Below are 22,784 nucleotides of genomic sequence, written 5' to 3'. Positions count from 1 at the left end.
AGGAGACAACATTTCAGAATGATGTAGCGGGTTTTGACAACATACAGAAGGAGAGGGAGGGAGGGAGGGAGGACGGGGGGTTCAGCAACTGGCACGGGGGCGGTCGAGGAATAGCAAGAGGCCAAGACGCACAAGATGTTACAAGACAACAGGCGGACAGATATGGGCCACGTTGACGGCTGAGGTGGGGAGAAAGCTACAGCGATGTGGACAGACAGAGAGGGTCAGGGAAGAAAGGAACCGGACAAAAAGGGTAAACGGCCATTTCAGACAGATATGCTGAGCGAGGGTGGACGACGTGACAACCGTGACCTGCAAGATGATGAAGAAAACTCCCCACGGAGATCCATGTCAGTGAATATTCCTGGGAACTGCTTTAACTGGTTTTGGACCACTAGGGGGCTGAAACACGGAAAAATAGTCACGACAAAAATAACAAATTGTTGTGTTTGTTTAATTTTCGACACATATAACTGTGGTGAAAGATCATTTTCACTGTATTTTGTTGAGAGGCACGCAGAGGAAATACGAGACCCCGACTCTCCAGAAGAGCAGTGTGGCCACTCTAACCCGATAACATTGGCGCCGACATGAAATGCCAGACATTCCGCTCACGCATCCGGTTTGCCCCGATGCGATAATCTCAGCGTATCAGGTTGTTTTTTAATGTGTTTCCAAACAGTTGCACACTTACACATTGAGCAGGCGCAGAGCAGCGTGGTCATCCCTCTGCAGCGTTCTAATCACCTTAATGTAAGGGCAGTATTTTTTTGAGTTTTAGCCCTGCAGGATTCTCACTTGAGAGAAATACCGCAGTGGCTTAAGTGCTCTGTCATTTTCTAATGTCTCCATATAGTCCACAGCATGTGTGCAGTGTGGTAACACTTATTGGATTGGTTGTTTCTCCAGCCGTGGAAAGATTACATGACATCGCTCCCAGCAAACACTCCCCCCCCCCCCATGCAAACCCACACATGCACTGGAAGCGAAGTTGGTTTCATTGTCTTTGTCAAGAAAAAACTTCCCCATGTGGACAGGAGGAGTTGGAGGAACCAGCAACCCTGCAATTATCAGCCGACACCAGATCTACCAAGTGAGCAGATTGGTGACTCAGAGGCTTTATATAAAGATGGATGATGCGTCTCCACTTGCTCCCACTCCCCACACAGACAAGAAGCTAATATGCCAGATATGAACTCTGCCATCTTTTTGCGCCGTAGACGTCATTTGGAGCCAGAGTCTGTGCAGTAGCGAGTGGTTTCACCTGCGGTTGAGCTGATGGATGACGCCTCTCAGCCTTCACAGTGTTGAGCCAACATCGTGCTGGTGATGAGTTCCAGTGCGTCAGGACGGCTGTGAACAGACGACGCTGCAATTAAACACAACACTGGAGATTATTTTTAACGATAAAGGTGTAATTTATTCAAAATATGAAAACAAAATGGGTGAACTGTTTACACCGGGAGACTTTAGCTTGGTTGTACTTTCAAAGAAGTTATTTAGGGAATGATCTGCACTTTCGAGGGTTCTAGAACATCCCCTAGTTTCACTGCTTTTTTTATAAGATCAAAATATTCATTAAGATCAAACTTACCAGAAAAATTAACATCGGTGTGATAAGAACTAACTAAAACGACCAAAACCGTCTTTGAGGAAAAACTTATCTGACGTGTATTTGTACTTTTTTGTTTTGTTCTATCAACTAACCAGGAGAAGGTGGGATTTTTGACCCATACTGCAGCCAGCCACCAGGGGGCGATCGAGACGCTTTGGCTGCAGCAGTGTCGTCCTTCTCAATAAACAGTCTTTGTTCAGAGGATTTCACTATTATACAGAAGAGGCTTTTTATTCAGTATGAACACAAGACTCAGTTTGCTTAATGTCTCTAAGTGTTGATAGCTGCTGGTGCGTAGTAAATGAGATCCACGACTTACCAGTGGCAATACACCAGAGCTCCGTGGGCCACCTGTGGAGATGCAATGAAAAGAATCGCTGGTAAAAATAAAAGAATGATACACTAACTGCACTAATTACGCTAACAAAACTCATTTGTTTGAATCTTTTATGAAGAGAGAGTAATGGGTGTGTGCCGAGCTGCCTCCCAATCAGACTCGTGCACAAGTGGAGGGGCAGTGAAGTTACAGGCCTGTGGGATTTTAACTGGTGTGTGTGTTTGAAGAGGACACACTGTTTTGCTTTCCCAACAGATGAAAGCAGAGCATGTGTTTCGTACGTCGAGAATTCAAATTCCGGCAAACGATTTATGTGATTAGGTAATGATAATGGTGATTAGGCTGTTTTATTTCCCACTTGCATCAGTCTAGAAGAAATCTGAGGCTTTAAAGATCCATCATCATTAGAAATTCCTGTTTTATTCCTGAAGATGTGTCAGAAAAAAAGGTTTTTAACCAAATCTCAAACTACTAATAGATCGATTCATTAAGCTGCACATTTAGGTAAGGTGATATAACAGTATATTATAGTAATGACTAGCCATGTGCTAATAGAGGAACCCACTCATAACCTAACTTCTAATAAGCTAACTTCTCATTCATCACCAGTATCACCTTGTTTTATGACTTTAACCATCAGTCTCCAGTACGGTGTCTGTAATTCCCGCTATCTCTCTATAACGCCTGTCTCCGAAGTCAGCTTTAAGCAGTAAATGCATCTTCTGTCCGCAGTGTGACTGATGCACCGACGGCTACATGGAATCAATCACGAGCACCGTAGGTTGCAGTTGCCCTTGAGAGCAGATGCACCTGTCTGAACACATGCAAACACGCTGAGGGATGCACTGTTAACGCATTAGGACCAATACCAGGATTACTTTAAAAGATCAGCTCTTAAACTGTCCTCAGATTGAGAGAATAGGTCCGAGGTTTATGTTTATTGAAATATAACGCAAATAAACAAGATAAAAATGAAAGGGGACTCATGTCTAGCTCAATATTTACGAGGTGAGCGGAGGTATTGTAATCATACCCGACCACTGACTGTCTCATGCAGTTTTAATCCAATGTGGATTTAATTTGGCGATTTGATTGGGGTTAGGGTCAGAACCTGCTCTATTGATTCTTTTTTCTTCATTTACAATCCATTTAATGTCAAGGTCGAAGTCATTGGACCAAAGATTTGGCCGAAAATTAATAGAAAACATTGATTTTGACCAAACTTGGTATTCAGCGTCGGAGGACTGAGATACATGTTTCCATTACAAATGAGAAAGGTCGGTCAAAGAACGAGGCTGTCATCAACCAAAATATCTTATATAAATCGAAAAGAAATACCATACATGTGTCTCTCAAAACACAGTGGAGACACTCTGGAGACAAGTATTGACGAAGAAGTCATATTGTGATTGGTGCAAGTGGACCTTGCCTATCACATCTTTGCTCAAGGTGCCTTTGAGCGACCGTGGTTAGACTCAGTCTTAGGCGAAGTCTTTCTGCTGAACCAGCACGTTTCCTTCACATCTGATGAAGGAGAGACAGTGAAAGAAATGGTGAAATAAGGGTGTGGTTGTTTTTTACCACGATTTAACCATCAGAAGAGATTTTTCTCGAACCTGAGACCTGCTGCTCGTGGTCTTTATTTATCCTGAATGTCTGTTCAACAGGTCAGAGCCCAGGTGTTGCTGCTTGTGGCTAGAATTACAATGGTATTCAATGGTATTATATAATGTTAATTGTACACCGGTATTTTTTTTTAATTTATTATAAATATCAATTTAGAATAATTGTTATTCCGTGTTTAAAAGTTAAATATTTTCATAAATTTTGACTGATTTTGAATATTTAAGACTGCGTACAGCACATTGATGACAGCCAAATTTTTTCGACCAATCCTGTTAATTTCTAACAGAAACGTGTATCTCAGTCCCCTAAGGCTGTGAGTTCGGTCAAAGTCCGGTTCAATAAATGTTACTGTAAAACATCGACTGTAACTTTGATCTAATGACTTTGACCCTGGATAGATTTGAACAGTCAATAGCTCGGGTCCTGACCCTCAATCAACTCACCAAGTTGAATGCAAATTGGATTAAAACTGCCCGAGGTATTGTCCTGACAGACAGACAGACGTCACTGATTACAAAACACCGCCTGCTACCACGTCACATCGGTGAAATAAAGAATAAATCACACATAAGCTTCTCGTGAGTCCCGACTTTAAGAGAGATACAAGAGATGTGAGCATACAGCAGAGTGGCATGTGAGGGAGATGGTTTGGAAGGACACACACACACACTCACACACACACACACACACACACACACACACACACACACACACACACACACACACACACACACACACACAAAAGGGAGTCCTTTGCTTATGTAACGGCAAAACTTGCATAATAAAGAGATTATAAAACAAACCGAGAGCGGAGAAGAGCGGAGGGTAGATGAGGTGGAGTGAATGTTCAGGGAAAGAGACTCATTGGTTTGTAAGAGATTCCTCAGATTGAGAAATTGACGTCAACGTGTCTGTTTATTTTATTTGAAACCTCCTCTGTGCTCTTGAAAATAAAACATAATGATTTTACTTTTGAGATGTGATGTGTTGCAGATTATTAGCAAAATGCAATTAATGTTATATAAGTGTTGTTTTTCATCTTAATTACCTAACTGCTAAATGTAGTTCGTCCCAAACACTGGTCCTGAAGACAGCGAGTGTCTCCACCTGTCAAAAGACACGAACCCTCTTTGGCCTCCGCTCCCTCGTTACCTCATCAGCTCTGCATCCAGCTTTCATCTGCAGCAGCTGGTGCGTCTCTCCGAAGCCCTTCACCGTTAATTACCCAGCAGGAGGAGGGCGCTCGCCCAGTCTCCGTTTCCCCCGCTCGTCCTGGAGATTCAAACCAGCGACGGCCCCTCCCCCCCCTGTTCACATGTGCCCTGTTCTGACCTCACAGCTCCACCTTAAATTAGCTGCAGAGGGAAGGGAAGATGAGGGAGGAGAGCGAGACAATAGGAATGATTGCGTGAGGAGAGAGTGTCTCCTGAGGGCCGTCGCTTGTGATGCTGACACACACTGCATGACGTCACCGCTTCCACATGCACCCGCACAGCGGAGTTAGACTCATCAACGTGCCCTCACCCTGACCTGGTTACACAATAGAGACGCACATGTGTGCATGTCTGTAAACATTAACGTAAATATTATACAGATGAAATTAGTGACGTAAACAAACAGGCAAACACAGATGTTTTTGACATTCTCTGCCTGTACAATACTATGTAGCACGCACACACAGACAGACACACACACACACACACACACACACACCATGTGGTTGGAGTGGAGCTCATAATGCACGCCTCTAATTGATAGGGTTCATCTGTTTCTGGCACTGGGGGCAGATTGTTATCATAGCGCTCGAGGGTAGGTTGTTAGCGCAGCGACAAGCACACCACTACAAAACCCTTGACCTGTACACTGACTAGATTATACCTGAGAGAGACGCAGAGGAGGGAGGAAGTGGACGGAGAGAAATGAAGGGAGGAGATGGAGGAGAATGAGGAAGAGCTGCAGTGGTCCTGTTTGATAGTGTGCATTGAATATGATGATGAATATAAAATGTGCAACACAAGAGGGGAGGGGAGTTTAAAACAAGGTGAAGGGAGAGAGTGGAGACGAGCTGCAATGAGTTGAATACTATCACTGATTATTTCCAGTTTAAAATAATCAGTCAGTCAATTGAATTCAATAATAATATAACAATAATAAAATGAAAAGAAAAGAAACTGTAGATCAGAGGGAGTGTGAGAGATGAAGTGCAAAAGGGAGATAAGTCAATAAGCCATAAGATTAGTTTGTAGTAAAAGGGGGTTACTTCTGTAATAACTTGTTTTGTTCATTGGTAAATAATAACAGCGCAGGCTTTTGTAACTTTTAAATGATTTTAAAAAACAACCATGTCCGTCTGTGATGTGTGATCAAATATTAGAAACTCCAAAAGAATGACCTGCATTTGTGGGACAGGATCTAAGAGCGTAGTTGCTTCTTGAAGTGACACCCGCTCAAAGGCAGATAGTGATGTGCTACACTGATACGCACTTGTTCTGACTTGAGAACTGTGGATACTTTTCTTCAATTAGGTAGAACTCCATAAAGCAACTATGCAAACTGGAAAAAAAAAACTTTTCCCAACTTGATTTATTGCCTTTCAAATGTGTGATTATAGAAACCATGATTTCATTTCATAACTAATGACTGATGTTGGCAAAACGGGATAAAAACACTGAGGGATGAAAACACACAAGGTTTCTGAGTTGTCCGTCTGTCTGTCCCGTTCAGGAATTTTTCAAATTATCTAAATTTGAAATGCTTCGGTTTTGCCACTTACAAAACGATTTTTTTGGCCTTTAATCTAGAATTAATGCACTAATCATGACACATTTTAAGATAAATGTCAGAATTATACAGTTCGGACATTTTTATTTTCAAAAGGTCAAAGGTCATCTTCACATTGACATCGTAATGTTCTGCAGCAGCACATTTTCTCGCCATTATTCTGCAGCAGAGGGGGGAGATCGTGACCATCTTTCCTTCAATGCGAGGCGCACCACCACGAGGCAGTGATTCTAATTCACTTAAATAGGATCCTCAAATGTGTCTTATGCAAATTTTTAAACATTTAATTATATTAGTTCTTAAATTGGGAAAGACTTAACTACAATGAAGCTAATCAGGAGTTTAGGCAATCACAGGGGAATCCATGGCTTCTGTCTGACTCCCATCTTATCAGCAGGGAATCTGTGTGGTACACACACACACACACACACACACACAGACACACAAAATACATGTTGTCTCCGTGCAGATCTCTGTATTTATATTTAACCTCTTCTGTTCCCTCTGGGTTTTTTTTTTCCTCTCCTCATTTCCTCTCCATTGTTCTCCTTTCCTCTGCCACAGTTTCAGAACCCGTATGCTTACTCGCCTCCGTTCCGCTTCGGGACGGTTCCAAACGGTTCCACAGAGAGGAACATCAGGAAGAACTACCCTGCCATGCACCAGTACATGGTGAAATATCATCAAACTGGCGTTGTGGACGCACTTGTCAGTCTCAAAACAGGGTAAGGAAGCACTGCGGGTGCATTTGTGTTTGTTCACCATCAAATATCATTAGTAAAGATCAATATTTGTATATACATTTGTGTATTTAAACGGTTTTGTGCATTCCTGCATGCATGTGTGTGTGTCTGTGTGTGACAGCTCCTCTGAGACTGGGGATGAATGGGCTTCCACATTGGGAACAGCAGGAGCTATTTTTAGTACTGGTCTCTATAATGGGACTGGTGGTGGTGGTGGGTGGGGGGTGTCAGAGAGGAAAGGAGAGAGTGTTATCGCAAAGCTAACCAAGGGCAGATTGAAAGAGTGGAGCAGTGAAAGCGTTGGATGGATGGAGAAGAGGAGGTGAAGATGGTAAAAAGAAAAGGAAGAAGTCACACCATCACACCGCGGGGAAAAGAGAGAAAGGGGTGGGGAAGGAGGCCAAGGGCAAAGTGTCTGATTGGTGGAAGTGATGGAAGGGTGGAGGGCAGGAGGAAGGGACCAAGAGGGGGAAGAAGAAGGAAGTGGTAATGAGATGGAAAACTGGGGCCAACGGTAGAGAGACGAGGAGGAAATTAAGGGTAAGAGTCGAAAAAGAAAAATGGAAAGAGAGAGAGAGAGAGGTGAAGGGCACAGGAGAGAAGGGGGGGGGGAGTCATTAATGAATGGAGAGATGGGAAGGGAAGAAAAGTGGTAAAGGTAAAGGATGGTGAGATGATATGATTTGAGAAGACGTTATTTCTGATTGGTTAATGGCTGTGGGATGGGATCCAATCAGTGTTCTCAGCTGAAAAGAGTGAGAAAGAACAGTCTGCACACACACACACACACACACACACACACACACAACAAATGTGAGGATATAATTCACAATCCATGATTCTTATGCTGTTCTGTCTTTCAGCTCATTGTCTCATAAGTCATAAATAAACCACTCCAGCATGTGAGATACTCTCGGCCACGCATTGCATTAACATACAGGACATGCACACACGTACAAATACCTCAGTGAAGTAATACTACACGCAGGCGGGCTTAGGAATAAAAGCCCATGCTCGTGTGTACCCGGCTGCAGGTGTGTGTGTAATACGTTCATTGATAACTCTGTTGTGTGGTATTAGCAGATGAGCGACAGCGCAGCGTTCATCTGATTGAGGCTCGATGGCTGCGTTAGCTCTCGTCACAGGTAACGCTGACAGGTTTCACTCACACAATCTGTTACAGGCACGAGAACCAAAACCACGGGGGAGTAAGTGAATGTGAAAAGATATATAAATGACAATAAAGAGATTCTGCACGTGTCTGTCTTTGATGAAATACATTAATGCTGGTTTTTACATCACATTTATCACCGAATTTGTAAAATATCTACATTTGTGGGTTGAACGTGGCTCAACTGTGCCTCTACATCACCAACAGTAACCGTGAGTGGGAATCTGGAGCCACGTTCATTTTCAGAGATGTCTATCATCCTGTTTAGCTGTTTAATACTATGTAGCACACACAAACACACACACACACACACACACACACACACACACACATCCATTGGCTGAGACAGCTGCCAGCAGTTCGAATGGCGTGGGTCCACCATGCCCCTCAGATGCTGTTGCTTCAGCCCCGCCTGTGCCGGAGGTTCAGACGGCTCAGAATGACCATGGTCGTGGCCATCAGGAAACTGGAGAATGGCCGTCTACGTCCAATGTCTGTCGCAGAATCTGTCTCTGTCTGTCTGTCTGTCTGTCTGTGTGTCTGTCTGTCTGTCTGTGCACTGCTACTGGAGATGTCATGCTGGGGGGGTGAAGTTGAATTTAAAACCGATTCCTTCATATCTGTTGACAAATGTATTGCCGCTGTCCCAACAAGCTGCAGTGATCAAACTGACTGTGTGTGTCCTCTTCATTCATTTCCAGTGAAAGCCAGATGAACCCTGTCTCTCCCATTACAAAGAGCCCTGGCAGAAAAACGCAGGGTTCTTCTTCGCTCCTTTAACCTTTGCCTCAACTTCACCCAGCAGCATTCTCCATTTACTGCTCAAACAAATGCAAATGCACTCACTTCAGACTACCTTACACCGTGAACCATATGGCACTCAAGAAATTAAAAATGTTTAACATGCAAATGTGGACACATTTAGCCGGGGATTTACGACTGTTGGGGGTAACTTTCCAGAGCTGTGAAATCCTCCCTGGACCCAAGAGTCTTGGCATCTGTGAGCCCTCGGCCTGAACTCTTTATTTTCTTTAACATCAACGCGGCCTCTCGGGTGTTTATGATGCACTGCTGTTGTCAGTCTGTTGTCAGCCTCGCATGCATTAACTGAAACTGAATACAGCATTAACATTGTGATCGTACACGTTAAAAGCCCTCGTAATACTTTAAACCCCTCAGAAACATTTTGATTCAAACAAATGAAATTGAATTAGTGAAGTCATTTGAGGTTAAGATTCATCTAAATGTGTCTGAGGTGCAGTTGCTGTTTGTGCAGGAGTTAAAGTAACAGTCGAGGTAGTGCACCAGAGAATCTTTCCTGTAGGGCTGTAAAATACGATTCAGGGTCACACTAAATGGTCGTGTTGCTGTGTTAACGTTGACATTCAAAGGCAGAGAAGGAACGTGGCGAGGAAATCTGTGACTTTTTACTCACCCGCATGAAGGTGTGACACGTCAGTGACGGCTGAGTCCCTCTCCAAGCCATTAGAGCTACAGTATGGCCAGCATCTACGAACATGCCGGCACAAATCCACGCTCACAGACACGCACCGGTGCACAGCCACAATCACACACACACACACACACCCGAGCGCGCCTGGTTCTCCACAAGTTTGGACACGCAGTCTGCGTGTGGATGGAGCCAGTGCTGGGTTAAGCTAATTACACAGCTAAACTATCGGCTGTGAGCCTCCGTTAGAGGGCTGGATCTGACATTCAGTAAATGCCAGCCAGTCACTGCACTATTTGCAGGGTTCTATGTATGTGTGTGTGTGTGTGTGTGTGTGTGTGTGTGTGTGTGTGTGTTTGTGTATAAATGTGCAAGTTCTGAACGAGTGAGGGAGCAGCCCTTAATGACGGCATCACTTACATTGAAAATGTCAGTCTGAGTCTGGGATCTTTAACGTTCTACTTCGCAAACCTTCTTGTGTGTTTGTATGTGAGTGTGTGTCTGTTTGTGTGTGTGTGTGTGTGTGTGTGTCTGTTTGTGTGTGTGTGTTTGTGTGTGTGTGTGTGTGTGTGTGTTGACGGAGGCAGAGAGAGAAAGTGACAGTGTAAATGTTTGTGCCTGTCTAAAGTTTGTTTAGGTCGTCATTTGCCTCCAAGGTCCTGTGGTCGGTGAAGCGTGGTGTGTTGAGCCGCAGCCACTCCCCTCTGTGTCCTCTGTGTGTTTGGTTACACTCGGGCTGCCGTTCTATCGGAGATGATTTAACACTTTAGAATTGATCCACAAACAAGCAACATTGTGAAAAACTGAACCCCCTTTTCTTCTTTGTGTCTCTGCATGTGCATTCCTCACTCGCCTTCTTTAACAAAAACAACTCGAAACCCCTCTTGCTTTATCTTCATCCCCTCACTCTGTTTGTTCTGCTCTTCTTTCCTCTTCCTCCTTTGCAGTAAACTGGATGCCTTCATCTACGATGCTGCAGTGTTGAACTACATGGCGGGCAGAGATGAAGGGTGTAAGCTGGTGACCATTGGCAGCGGGTAACTAAGCTCTAATTCCTTAGAAATGCTCTTTCAGTGTGGATTGTCTGCACGCCATCATGTGATCCAGAGGTTGTTAGATCCGAAACCACTATGTAAGTTGTGTGAAGGGTTTTTCTATGTTCATTTTTGATGGTTCCACTGCAAGGATGCATGTAAATTCAAGACAGTTGAAGTTTAGAATAGCTTATTTATCGGCAAGATTCTTTGTGCCACGTGTACATAGTCAAATTTCAGACAGTTAACATTTCTGGAACTTCACTTATTCGCTTTAGTTACTGGTCCTGAACAGAAACAATCACTCGACGTGTTGTTCTCACCATAGACCGAATATAAAGATGGACGACACTATCCAGAAGTGATCGTGGTGTAGCGCCGCAGAAGCGAGGTCCCACCAATTCATGTCCTCGACTATTTGCGAGTCAGTCTTGGCTGTCAATCATGACGTTTCACTCCTAAAATACCAGAGCCCATCTTTGAGAAAACATTTTTTTGACCTTTCCACTAACATAGAGCTGGGAGTGGATTTATGACCTATACCACAGCCAGCCACCAGGGGGCTATTGAGACACTTTGGCTTCACTTTTGGGGGAGTCATCATGTTGTCCTTTATCTTTATATACAAAGTCTATGGTTGTCACACTTAGCTGTTTCCAGCCTTGATGCTAAAGGTACTCTGACCTCAGGTGACGAGAGATCTCAACGCACTGCAAATCAAGAAAACACATGCAAATAGTAAAATAAAACTACTTCATCAATTTGACGACACATACGGGCGACACAAAAATGTTTCCAGGGGACACGAAAAAGTGATGAAGCTGCCTGTTCCGTCCCCAGTGACGAGGAGCAGGCTTCAATAGCTTCTCTAAAGCATTGAAACTACAGGTTCATCACTTGTTTTGGTCCCCTGAACACATTTCTGGGGTCGTTTCCGCTATTTGCAGCGCGTCTCTGTATTTGCATGTGTTGTGACTTTTTGCAGCGCAGGGTGTCGTCAAATTGATGAAGGTGTTTTCCAAGTTGGCTCCCGTCTTCATTTGCAGTGCGTTGAGCTCTCTCGGCCACCGCACTAACCCGCTGCTCATATTCACTCCCGAACATGAGAGTGGTATTGATCTTCTTAGCACAAAGGCAAGTCGTGCTTCTTCAAGTGTCCGTCTGTCTTACATGTTTGTTTCTGTTGTTTGGTTTCCAACTGAGAACAACAGCTGACCTTTGATTTATTTCCCCACATTTTCATTCCAGAAAAACAGGAGGAAATTCTAAAAAGAAAATGTCAATTTGGTTAAAATTGAGATTACATTTAGTTATAGAGTAGACAGCAGCCGTTACTCTGCAGTGGCACAGTGGCTGTAATCTCCTTTAGTGATTTTGACTGAGCGTCTTTGACCCACAGTTCCAGGTCATGACATTTACGTGCATCATTATGCATGAGGTATCTCCTCTAAGATATCTTCCAACGCAGTGACACCGTGCACAGAAATAAAGGTTAAAATACGTGTTGCGTGTGTGTGTGTGTGTGTACGTGCTTGTGGCCAGGTACATCTTTGCTACTACCGGCTACGGCATTGCTCTACAGAAAGGCTCCTACTGGAAACGACAGGTGGACCTGGCTATCCTGGCCATTATCGGAGATGGTGAGAAACACACACACACACATACACAGTGTTCTTGTATACAAAATCAAAGTGCAAATCCTGAAGGAAGAAGGTAACAGTATTCTTTACCACCATTACAATGCAGGGACAGGTACCTGCACACTCTCTCTCTCTCACACACACACACACACACAGACACACACACACACACATCTCTCCTGCCTTGTCTGCTGACAGCACAAAGGAAAAGCAGTGAAGTATAAATAGTGCTTTGATGTTATTCTGGACACAAAAGGCTGCTCTAAACAGAGGGCAAAGTGTGTAAGTTATTCTAATGTATTCCTCTCTGCAGCACCAGATATGTGTGTGAGTGTTTGGGAGTTTGTGTGTGAGTGTGTGTGTGTGTGTGTTCCCATTGCTCTATCTGACTCACCACATTCCTTTATTACAGTAGCTCCAAGTTCTTACATAAACTATTTCCCACTGCAAAACACAGAGAAAGTGAGACAGCTCAAGTGACAGATTCATTTGCATTTTACATCAAAAGCATTTTGCTGATTCGAGTGTTTGCAGCCACTCACATTAAGTGCACTGAAGTTGATTAAATGAGCATTGGTGTCACAAGAATCCTCCCTAACCGAATCTTATCGGAGCTGCAGAGCACGCAGGCTGCACTCCATCATATTTCACGACTGGGCAACTTTTGACAAAAATCCGACTCGGTGTTTATGTTTTGCTTTGTCTTCTTCTCCTGATCATTAATCTCATCCAGTCACTTTATACTTGTAGCTTTGTGAGCAGAGTTGCTCAATTCAAATGCGCACAGTGGAATTTAAAAATATTGAAACGAGACAAAATAAACTCGACCACGAATATTCTAATAAGCACATGCACTGAACTCCGCGGTTCCTCCGTCTTTTCTCCAGAGGAGGTGCATGTGTGAACGCAAATGTCCGAGTGAGACGCTCCGCAGTGTCTGTGGACCTTCTCCACCTGGCCTCCTGGTATAATGTCAGTAGAAATCCAGGAGAAGTTGAGAAAACAGCAGGGGATTTGCCGTGAGCGAGTGGGGGAGTTGATGAAACCTCTAACACAAGACAGATGCAAAAATGAAATAAACAAAAAGAAAACAAATATCTCCAGGTGATGACACACACCGACGAAGATGTCAAGAGAGTTTGTGGTGATAAGACCCAACGCCAAGTTAATATTTCACTTCCTGCCTCCGCCTGCTGAACCCGGCTGCTCCACCTCTCGCCTGAAAACCGCAGAGGATTTGTTGCTGTTGTGAACGCGTCTGTGCAGAAAACCTCCTGCTGTGCTGTGCATGTGTGAAACTGAGGGTAAACTCCATATCCAATTCTAAGGATTTTACCTGCAGGTCATGTCTGAAAACTGCTCTGGTAACATTTAATTCAGTCCCTGCAGTGTGTTCAGTTTACTTAAATCATATGCCTCACTTATCTATGTGCTGACAATATTCATCATAATAATAACACTTAATATTTATCTAAAATATAGGATTAAAATCATGAAGGACGGGGAGAGGGCGAGAGAAAAAAGAGGGAGAGCAAGGGAAAAAGAGATAAATGAACTGTTAAGAGAGTGATGGAGAGAGTGATGGAGAGAGTGATGGAGAGAGTGATGGAACAGATTGAGTGAGAAAGTGCTGAAAGAGATATAAAAGCACCGGGACGGTGTGAGTGTGTGATGGCCAGAGTGAGGTCAACGAGAGGACGGGGCAGGGAGCGCGGTTACGAGCGGCGAGATGAGGGAAGAGTGCGTCAGGTGGAGGGTGAGTGAGGGAGAGGGGGATGAGGAGCGAGAGGAGGGCAGGTCCTTGATGGATGACAGTGACTGGGAGTCCTGGCAGATGCTACTTGATCAGATAGACACAATGTGGATGGAGAGCATATGGCTTCGCACAGACATAGAGGAGACGGGGAGAAGATGCGTTCGGGGACGAGTGGAGGAAGGTGAAGAACACGGAGATGGACGGACAGAGACAAACAGCTGCAGGTCACTTTTTCTCCATGAGGGTTAGAAAAAAAAATAAACTAAGAGAAAGGTTTATGTCATATTGCGTCATCTCACCATTACCGTTTTGGCAATCGCACAGACATTGTACTTTCTGTTCCACTTGTAAATCCTAGTTCCTGACAGCACCATCTTGATCCAACATGTTCATATTGGAGCAGTGGCCCGAGTCCAAATTCATACATTTTGACAGAGTGGCAGGTTTGTGTATATCATCCAGTCAGGGTCAGGAAGTGAGGACGAGTTATTTCAAAGTACAGAAAAACATTTTAAAGAAATGTCCCGGACGGGGATGGATTTCGTGTTTGCGGCTCATAATGAGGTAATGGAGAAGACGGAATTTAGAAAAGTTTAGTTGCTGCACTCACACATTTTAACATCTGTCAGTCCATCCTTCCGTCCGTCCGTCCATTATCTACACCACTTGAGAGCGTGAGCTAATCCCAGCTACATTTTAAAATATGTATTTTTCTTCTCCTACTTCCAAAGCCCCCGAAAAGTATGGATTACCCTCAGAAACTTGTGTTCCTGTGTTCCAGCTGACTGGTCACCAGACTATTGCCTGAGCTGCCCGGCCACTGAAAAGAGAACAGAATTAGAATTTCAGCAATACTTCCTCCCCACAGACTCAGGGAAACAGTGCAGACAGTGGCAGCTCCCCACAGCTTTCCCCTTGAATGCACTCTACTTTAAAAAAAGGAAAAGACAAAAGAAAAACAGACACAAAGTGACCTATTGATAACTAAAAATCTCATTTATCTCAATTCTCTTCCAAGCTTGGCATCTTTAAACAAAGACGTACGACGGGTGCATCACTCAACGTCTTTTCTATTGGGTAAATCCAACCCGAGACAAATTCCCCTCAATCGTCCTAAAGGGTTAATGATGTCTTAGTGCGTCTGCAGCCCCCGAGACATCCAGCTGAACACCACCATGATATTTGTCCTTCCCCACTCGCAGCCTTAGTTATCCAGCCCTGAATGACACAGATTGGATTAGCCACGCGCCAAATGTCACAGAGGAAGCCGGAGAGGGGGTGGGTGGGTGTTTGGGTTGGGGGACAGAAGGGAGGAAGGGGACACAGAGTGAGGAATGAGAAAAGATAAGGTCTTTGTTGCTTCCTACTTTTCTTTTCATTAACAATACAGAAACAATCTCTTGGCCCCATCAGGCAGCTTGGGGGACTGGAAGCCCGTTCGCTTGGTGATGCTCAAAGAAATGTATTTTAAACCAAAGCCCACGAAAAACCACTTAGTTAAAGGGATGTATTAACATTTAACCTATGGAAGCTGACACACTGTTTTCATCTTATTATATAGATATCTTATGTGACTAATAACTGAAAAATACATTAGTACAGCATCTTCTACTTCCCATGATGCTTTCAATGTATAACTAACTGTTTGTTGAAAGTATTAGACACCATCAGTATATTCAAAACAAGAATTAAGCTGCTTTCAGCCATGCACGGATCTCCGGAGATTCTTTGCACTTTCTCCAGAAGAGAGAGCCACCGGATTATCTTCAGACTTTCTCCCACCTCCTGCTGTGTTGTTCCTGTGAGAAAGGCAAACAAGTTGCCGACAAAAAGTCTGGAGAACTGGGTCCGGACATTATTCGCAGCTCCCTGATATGATGCCATATCAGGGAATAAAATTCATTGATTTCAAACTCCAAAGGGCCTTTCAGTAAAGCATTTGAGTCTCTCTCTGTCTCTGTTCTTTTGCCTTTCAGGTGAAATGGAGGAACTGGAAGCCCAGTGGCTGACGGGTATTTGCCACAACGAGAAGAACGAGGTGATGTCCAGTCAGCTGGATGTGGACAACATGGCCGGGGTCTTCTACATGCTGGCCACGGCCATGGGGCTGTCGCTCATCACCTTTGTCTCTGAGCATCTCTTCTACTGGAGGCTCAGATATTGCTTCACCGGGGTCTGCTCCGGCACGCCCGGGCTTCTTTTCTCCATTAGTCGGGTAAGTACTGGTTTTGGAGCAGGAGGCGATGGCAGATATGCTCTACAAGCCATGTGCAAGCTGCTCTGTGGTTTGGGAGAACAAACACCTGCTTTGCTTTTACATAGAAATCAATCTTTAATGAAAACAAGACGTTCTTTGGAACAATCTTGAAACTGGCCCAACAGAAGCAGGCCAGTAAATGTCTGTTGAAGACTGTAAAGCAGTGCAACTATAGCTGGCAGTAATTCTGCATTATTGGGGTCAGACGGGCCTATTTTAGTTCTGTTTTCTATGAACAGAACAAGGGAAGCGGAACAAGCAAGCACATGACGAAGCAGGCGGGGAGAAAGAGAGCGACTGCTAAAGTTAACTGAGTGAAACAAAGGGGGGGAGGCTGCACGGAGGAGAATAAGAGCGAGGGCTGGGGAAGGAAGCAGGAGGGGGGGATCACGAGGCAGCCCTGAATGTAGACAAAAATAGATCCTAATTGCAGCATGTTTTTTTTTATTTGGGGTGAAATCACCCCACGCTAAATCAATCTATTCTCTCTCACTCTACTGAAAGGTCAGCTTTCTCCCTTGTTGTGTGTGAGATGGACGTGCATCTCTAAATGCACTGCAGAGTCTCTGCACTGCTTTGGGGGGCAAAGTGTGACTGTTTGTTAAAAGTTAAAAGAGCGGGTGTTGACGAGGGGGAAACTGAGGGCGACACACGTCCTTAATGGCCCGTGTACCGAGCCCCTCAAGTCCCGGCAGGTGATTATGTTTTATCTCGTGCGCACAAGATGATTTAATACAAATTCAGATGAGGATTTCCGAGGCACAGAGCTACAGTGATGGAGAGAACTCGGCTAATCAAGTTGAATTTTCACCCTGGACTGTCACATAATGAAAGTCTTGCTGCTCTTGTATGGAGACACAGAATTGTCATCAGCAGGAATCATTTGCTGCACATACACTTAACTTGTTTCCACTGGGTGATAGTGACCTTGTGGGTGCAGTCATCTGTTTGGACTTCAGGGGGCTCCGTACCAATCTTGTGTTGTTGATAAGGCCGACAAAAACGTGAGCTGAACCAAAAAGCTAAATTAAATTTGTTAACAGGATTAATGCTTTTTACTCGCGAGCAGGAAAATGAGCTCCAGTGAGAAAAATAATTTGCGGTTGTGTTTCGGAGAAACGACAGAATGAGAGTTCAAACATGAGATTGGCAGCTCCTGTTTAGTTTTTAGCTCAAAGAAAAAGCCCATAATTTATTTAATTTCCCTCACAATCAAAGTGATGGTAATTTCTGCTGTTTACTGTTATTCTTTCACAAAGGATTTGTGAGCCCTGCAGGATAGGTAAGCCTGCAGCATCAAATTATGAGAGGCTTTGCTACCAGCCTCAGTTTATAGTTTTGTTGATTTACGTTACTAAGTTTGGATTCTTTTTAGTTGGTGTAATCTCAAAATAGAGGTTTTCAGATTATATAGTGGTGAAATCGATGGAGCCGCTGAACGACTTGCATTGTGTTGCATCACATTTTGGCTGCGTGTCCCCTTTACAAAATACAGCACACTGGCTATTTTTGGTTATGATAGACAGAGGGTTGTGCTGGCAGTGGTGCTTAATACTGGTTTCATGTGTTGGTTGGATAATTTTTCTTTGGCAATAGTCTGTGTGTGTTTTGTTGTCTTGGCGTCTACATGATTAATATTTAATACTTTCCACTTAAGCACTCTTGTTCTGCCGTTCTTACTACGCTTTCGTCTTAATTCAATCATACATGGTTGTTAAGAGGAAACGATTTTCACAAAGTCGAAGTCTAACAAGTAGCCTATGTTTTAGTGAACATGAAAGAAGGCTTTTGTTAATACTGTTTCAAGTTTGTGTTAATGAGTCAATATCAATTTAACACTTAATATTAATACAATCTATTTTAATGAAACATACAAAGTACGAATATGTTTGTCCAGAGTAAATAAGTAATAATTTTTCTATTTGTCTCTCTCCATTTCTCTGTCAATTCTTCATTATGTTCCATTGTCCTTCTTGCATTCCATAAATCTCGTTCCCTCTCTCATTCCCCTCTTCCTCCCATTTTCTCCTCTACTCTCGTCATATTTTATTTGGCTTTCCCCCGCCATTCCACTTGTTCATCCATATGTCACCATGCAGGGAATCTGGAGTTGTATCCATGGAGTCCACATTGACATGAAGAAAAAGACGGATATGGACTTTAGCCCTCAGGACAAAATGCTTAAGCTCATAAAGTCAGCCAAACAGATGACCAACATGTCTAACCTGGCGGGCTCTCGCTTGAACTCACCCAAACGTGAGTTCATGCACTCCGCTGGCCCAATGATCATGGACATGATGGCAGAGAAGGGCAACTTCATCTACGCTGACAACCGAAGCTATGCTCCCAAAGATATGATCTATGGGGACACTGGTGACCTACAGGCTTATCTCGCTAACCGCCACAAAGACCACCTTAACAACTACATCTTCCAGGGAGGCCAGCATCCTCTGACCCTAAACGATGCCAATCCCAACACAGTAGAGGTGGCAGTGAGTGCTGATTCAGTCCAGACTAATGCCAAGCCGCCACGGACCCTGTGGAAGAAGTCTGTGGACACGCTACGTTCGGTACCACCTGGGCCTCCTCCAATGCCTGACATGCTGATGCCAGACCCACGCATGTCGATGAAGACACAGCGCTACCTCCCTGAGGACACAGCCCACTCCGACATCTCCGACTGCTCCAGTCGGGCAGCCTCCTACAAGGACCCAGAAAACAACAAGCACCTGAAACCCAAGGACAACTTAAAAAAAAGAGCTGTGACATCAAAATACCCAAGGGATTGCAGTGAGGTGGAGCTGTCCTACTTAAAGACTAAGCAGGTCCCCGGCAGTACCAACCAAACTGGGAGAGGAGGAGGAGGAGAGAAAATCTACACTATCGACTCAGACCGAGAGATGAGCCTGCATTCAGACCCCGTTCTCTATCGCGAGAGTCGTGGCCTTGCTGCAGATGATTTGGAATACCCCGAGATCTACTCCGACCACAGCGACAACTATAGGAAGTGTGAGCAGCCCATCATTCATCTGAACTCCTCACCTTTGCATCATACAGACTCTGATCTCCTACCAGACCCAGCTTACTCCAAACACTACAACCTGAAAGAGAAAAACATGTCTGCACATGAATCCATGGATCGGTACAAACAGACACACTGCCGTTCCTGCTTGTCCAAAGTGACCGCTAGCTACCCACCAGCAGGGTCATACCCACCTACTGGACCTGTTGCAGCTTCTGCCACACGCTCACCCTATAATCGGTGTGAAGCATGCCTCCACATGGCCAACCTGTATGACATTAGTGAAGACCAGCTCCTCACAGACCCCTTGGTCAGCCCCACCTTGCACCACCAACAGCAGCAGCAGCCAGATGAAATGTTTGGTCTGTATTGGCCACAGACAGACGGGCCGCATGTCCAAAAGAGGAATCGCTTGAGGCTGAGTCGTCAGCACTCCTTTGACAACATCATGCTAGAAAAACCCAAGGATGTAGACCTGAGCCGACCGGCGCGCAGTGTCAGCCTCAAAGAGAAGGATCGCTTCCTAGACTCCACATCTGACTCGCACTATGCGAACCTCTTTGGAATGCGTCCCTATTCCGGCAGACTGTTTGGCACTGGGTCCAAATCCATGTTTAACCACAACCTGGAGGAGAGCAAGAGGAGCAAATCCCTGTACCCGGCCCATGGCTCGGATAACCCATTCCTCAGCCACTCGCTGAGGGATGACACCAGCAGCAGACTGGTCCATGGGCGTAGTTCCTCTGATATTTACAAACAGCTGGCAGTAGCTTCGCCTGCAGCGGTCCTTGGAGCACCCCCCATCAAAACACGTAACGATGCGAACAATCTCCGCTCTTCCGTTAAATCCACCACTTCATACTGCTCACGGGACGGGCGGATAACTAACGACATGTACAATAAAGAGCATGTGATGCCTTACTCAGCCACTAAGACTAGTGCATACCCGGCCCCGCGTGGCGTCCTAAACTCAGCCCAGTTCAGCAATAGACGGGTGTATAAAAAAATCCCCAGTCTGGAGTCCGATGTTTAGTTGATAGAAGAAATAATGTGTTCTCTCCTCCTTACTCCTCTCTGGGTTTGTATTATAATTTATCAACTATGTTATCCACTAAGGGATGCCATAGCCACACTACATTTTTCTTCTTCTCTTTGACATTGTAACCCAAAAGAACTTGTGCCCACTTTGGTATGACAGTGCTACTACTACTCTCTTTGCAGATGATATCACCATTTCTATCCACTCTCTGCCATGTACCAATGAGTTGGATGCATGGCCGACACTATGCCATAAGTTATCTGGGTGTAAATGGAAGGGAAATAATATAACTCATTCATTTTGCAAGGGGGTAGGAAATGGCATAGTCCCATTTGTGGGACCAAGAATGCCTAAGGAACAATGAGGGAAGGAACCCTGCGAGAGCTGTTGGGGAAGAGGCAGTTGATCTGTGAGTGAAATTATTGAGGAAGTAGAGAGGAGGATGGGGGAAATTATATGAGAAGAAAATTAGAGGGAGAGAGAAAGAGAGAAAAACTCTCCTTCATTTGCTCCTAATTCTCCCCTTTTTCCTTTCCACCTCCACTATCAAGCTTAGGGCTCACTAGGTGAGGAGAAGAGGCCTGACAGGGAGACCAGATGGGCACGTTTGGTGTCGCTGCCAGACATGTAGATGTCCCAGGAGGGCAGGGACGTCACAGTGAGCTAGTCCAACGGTCTGCTGCTTGTTAGGCTGACAAATATGGCCACTGAGACACCTGGCAGTGCGAGAGGAGAGAGAGGAGAAAGCAGATGAGACGCTAAATGGCAGCGAGTGGAGCATCCAGTCATTTTTGGCGGTATCGTGTGCTTGTTCAGAATTTGTTAGGCCCAGGTTTTGCCCATGGTAGTAATGGAGAACTGAGTGTAATGCAGGTGCTATCATAGAATAATGTTTACAGGCTGACGGATAAAAAAGACGAAACGAAGAGAGACAAGCAGGGACACCTGAGGCAATTAATGGGCATTTCATTTGTGGCACTGCACATAGAAAAATAATTGCAACGTATTGCTTTTTTATTATATTAAACTATAAGATTTATTGGGGATTCTGGCATCCGGATCCCCTTATGTAAGATTTTAGTGTTTGCTTATTTGGTAGCACAATAGCCATTAGTTTTAAATCCTCTCTTCCACCTTTGCTTTTAAAAAAAGCATAGCTTTTTGAAAAATACCATCAAGTGTAGTAGATTATTTTGCATGGGTTGATTTTATTTGTGTCGGAGGTGAGAAAATACACACATTTACACTCTCAGACACATATTTTACATGTTTTTGAAAAGGTCTTGCTAGATAGGGTGGATGGATACGTGTACAATCGAAACCTTGATCCTTGACCTTTGTGCTTAGTAAAACAGTGTCATGCTGTGACTCCTGCTTCAAAAAGAGCGAGAGAATGGTGGAAGGAAAGAGAGCAAAGAAGGATATAACAAGGGAGAAAAGGACAAAATGACAACTGAGTCCACCACCACCTCAAGTTGGGGAGGGGATGGGCACGAAGGTGTTTTTGTCTTTTGACCTCCCTGCCACTGAGAAACAGGGTATTGACTGTAAAAAAAAACAACACACTGACATTTCCTTCCTACTTTTCTCCTTCCTCCTTCCTTTTCTCGATCAACATGACACCGTGTTAGAGTGTTGGATTATTGTAGAACCACTTCACTTCATTTCTTTGGGTTTTGGTGAAGTTGAGCTCTGGTCTGTCAGTTGGTACGGCAGAAGCAGTGCTATACAGTATCTAACGACTACAGACTAAACGGGGGTATGATGATGTTGATCCACATCCAACCAGGCTCTTGAGGATCTAAAGACCAGTTGAGATGGATCCCTTGTTTACCTTCATAGTGTCGTTTGGGTGGGATGTGGGTTGGGGGGGGTGGGAAAAGATGGAGAAGGATGGAGCTATGGATTCTCCACTGTTATGTACTCATCAATTATGTATCCATCTTAGTGTGGAGTAAGTTGTGTGTGTGCATGGCAGAACTTGGGTAAGCTTGAAGAAAACCATTTGGTTCCTAATCTGATTGTTTATGCATTTGTTTGTTCGATTGTTTGTTTCGTTCTTTTTGATAACACTTGGCAGAAAAGACTTGCACATGCACATACTTGCACGCACACGCGTGCCCAAAACCATTTTTTTGTAGTATTATTCTGTACAAATTGTACAGTCAAAAGAAAAACATGTAATCGTATTGACTTACTGATTTGCTTGATTGATTGGATTCACAAAGCCAAATTGTATCAAATAAAATACCTCAGGATGATTCTGTGCGTTTTGAGGGGAGCTTCTACCGTAGCGACAGAACATGATGCGGT

The 22,784-nt window shown here is 44.4% G+C and overlaps 1 protein-coding gene across 1 annotated transcript in view; it reads left to right on the top strand.

Annotated features, from left to right (window-relative positions):
- grin2aa (glutamate receptor, ionotropic, N-methyl D-aspartate 2A, a) overlaps positions 1-22,225 on the top strand; it is a 132,481-nt gene extending 110,256 nt beyond the window's left edge. Inside the window, exons 11-15 of the mRNA XM_047343969.1 lie at positions 6,924-7,084; positions 10,671-10,760; positions 12,300-12,397; positions 16,130-16,368; positions 18,510-22,225. Coding sequence (XP_047199925.1) covers positions 6,924-7,084; positions 10,671-10,760; positions 12,300-12,397; positions 16,130-16,368; positions 18,510-20,465 — 2,544 coding nt within the window. The 3' untranslated portion in view covers positions 20,466-22,225. The remainder of the gene's footprint in view (positions 1-6,923; positions 7,085-10,670; positions 10,761-12,299; positions 12,398-16,129; positions 16,369-18,509) is intronic.
- The last annotated feature ends 559 nt before the right edge of the window (positions 22,226-22,784 follow it).

The sequence above is a fragment of the Hippoglossus stenolepis genome, chromosome 16 (assembly GCF_022539355.2).
Source record: "Hippoglossus stenolepis isolate QCI-W04-F060 chromosome 16, HSTE1.2, whole genome shotgun sequence".
Lineage (NCBI taxonomy): Eukaryota > Metazoa > Chordata > Actinopteri > Pleuronectiformes > Pleuronectidae > Hippoglossus > Hippoglossus stenolepis.
Note: the sequence above shows the minus strand (reverse complement) of the source record. Positions and strands in the feature narration are given on the sequence as shown.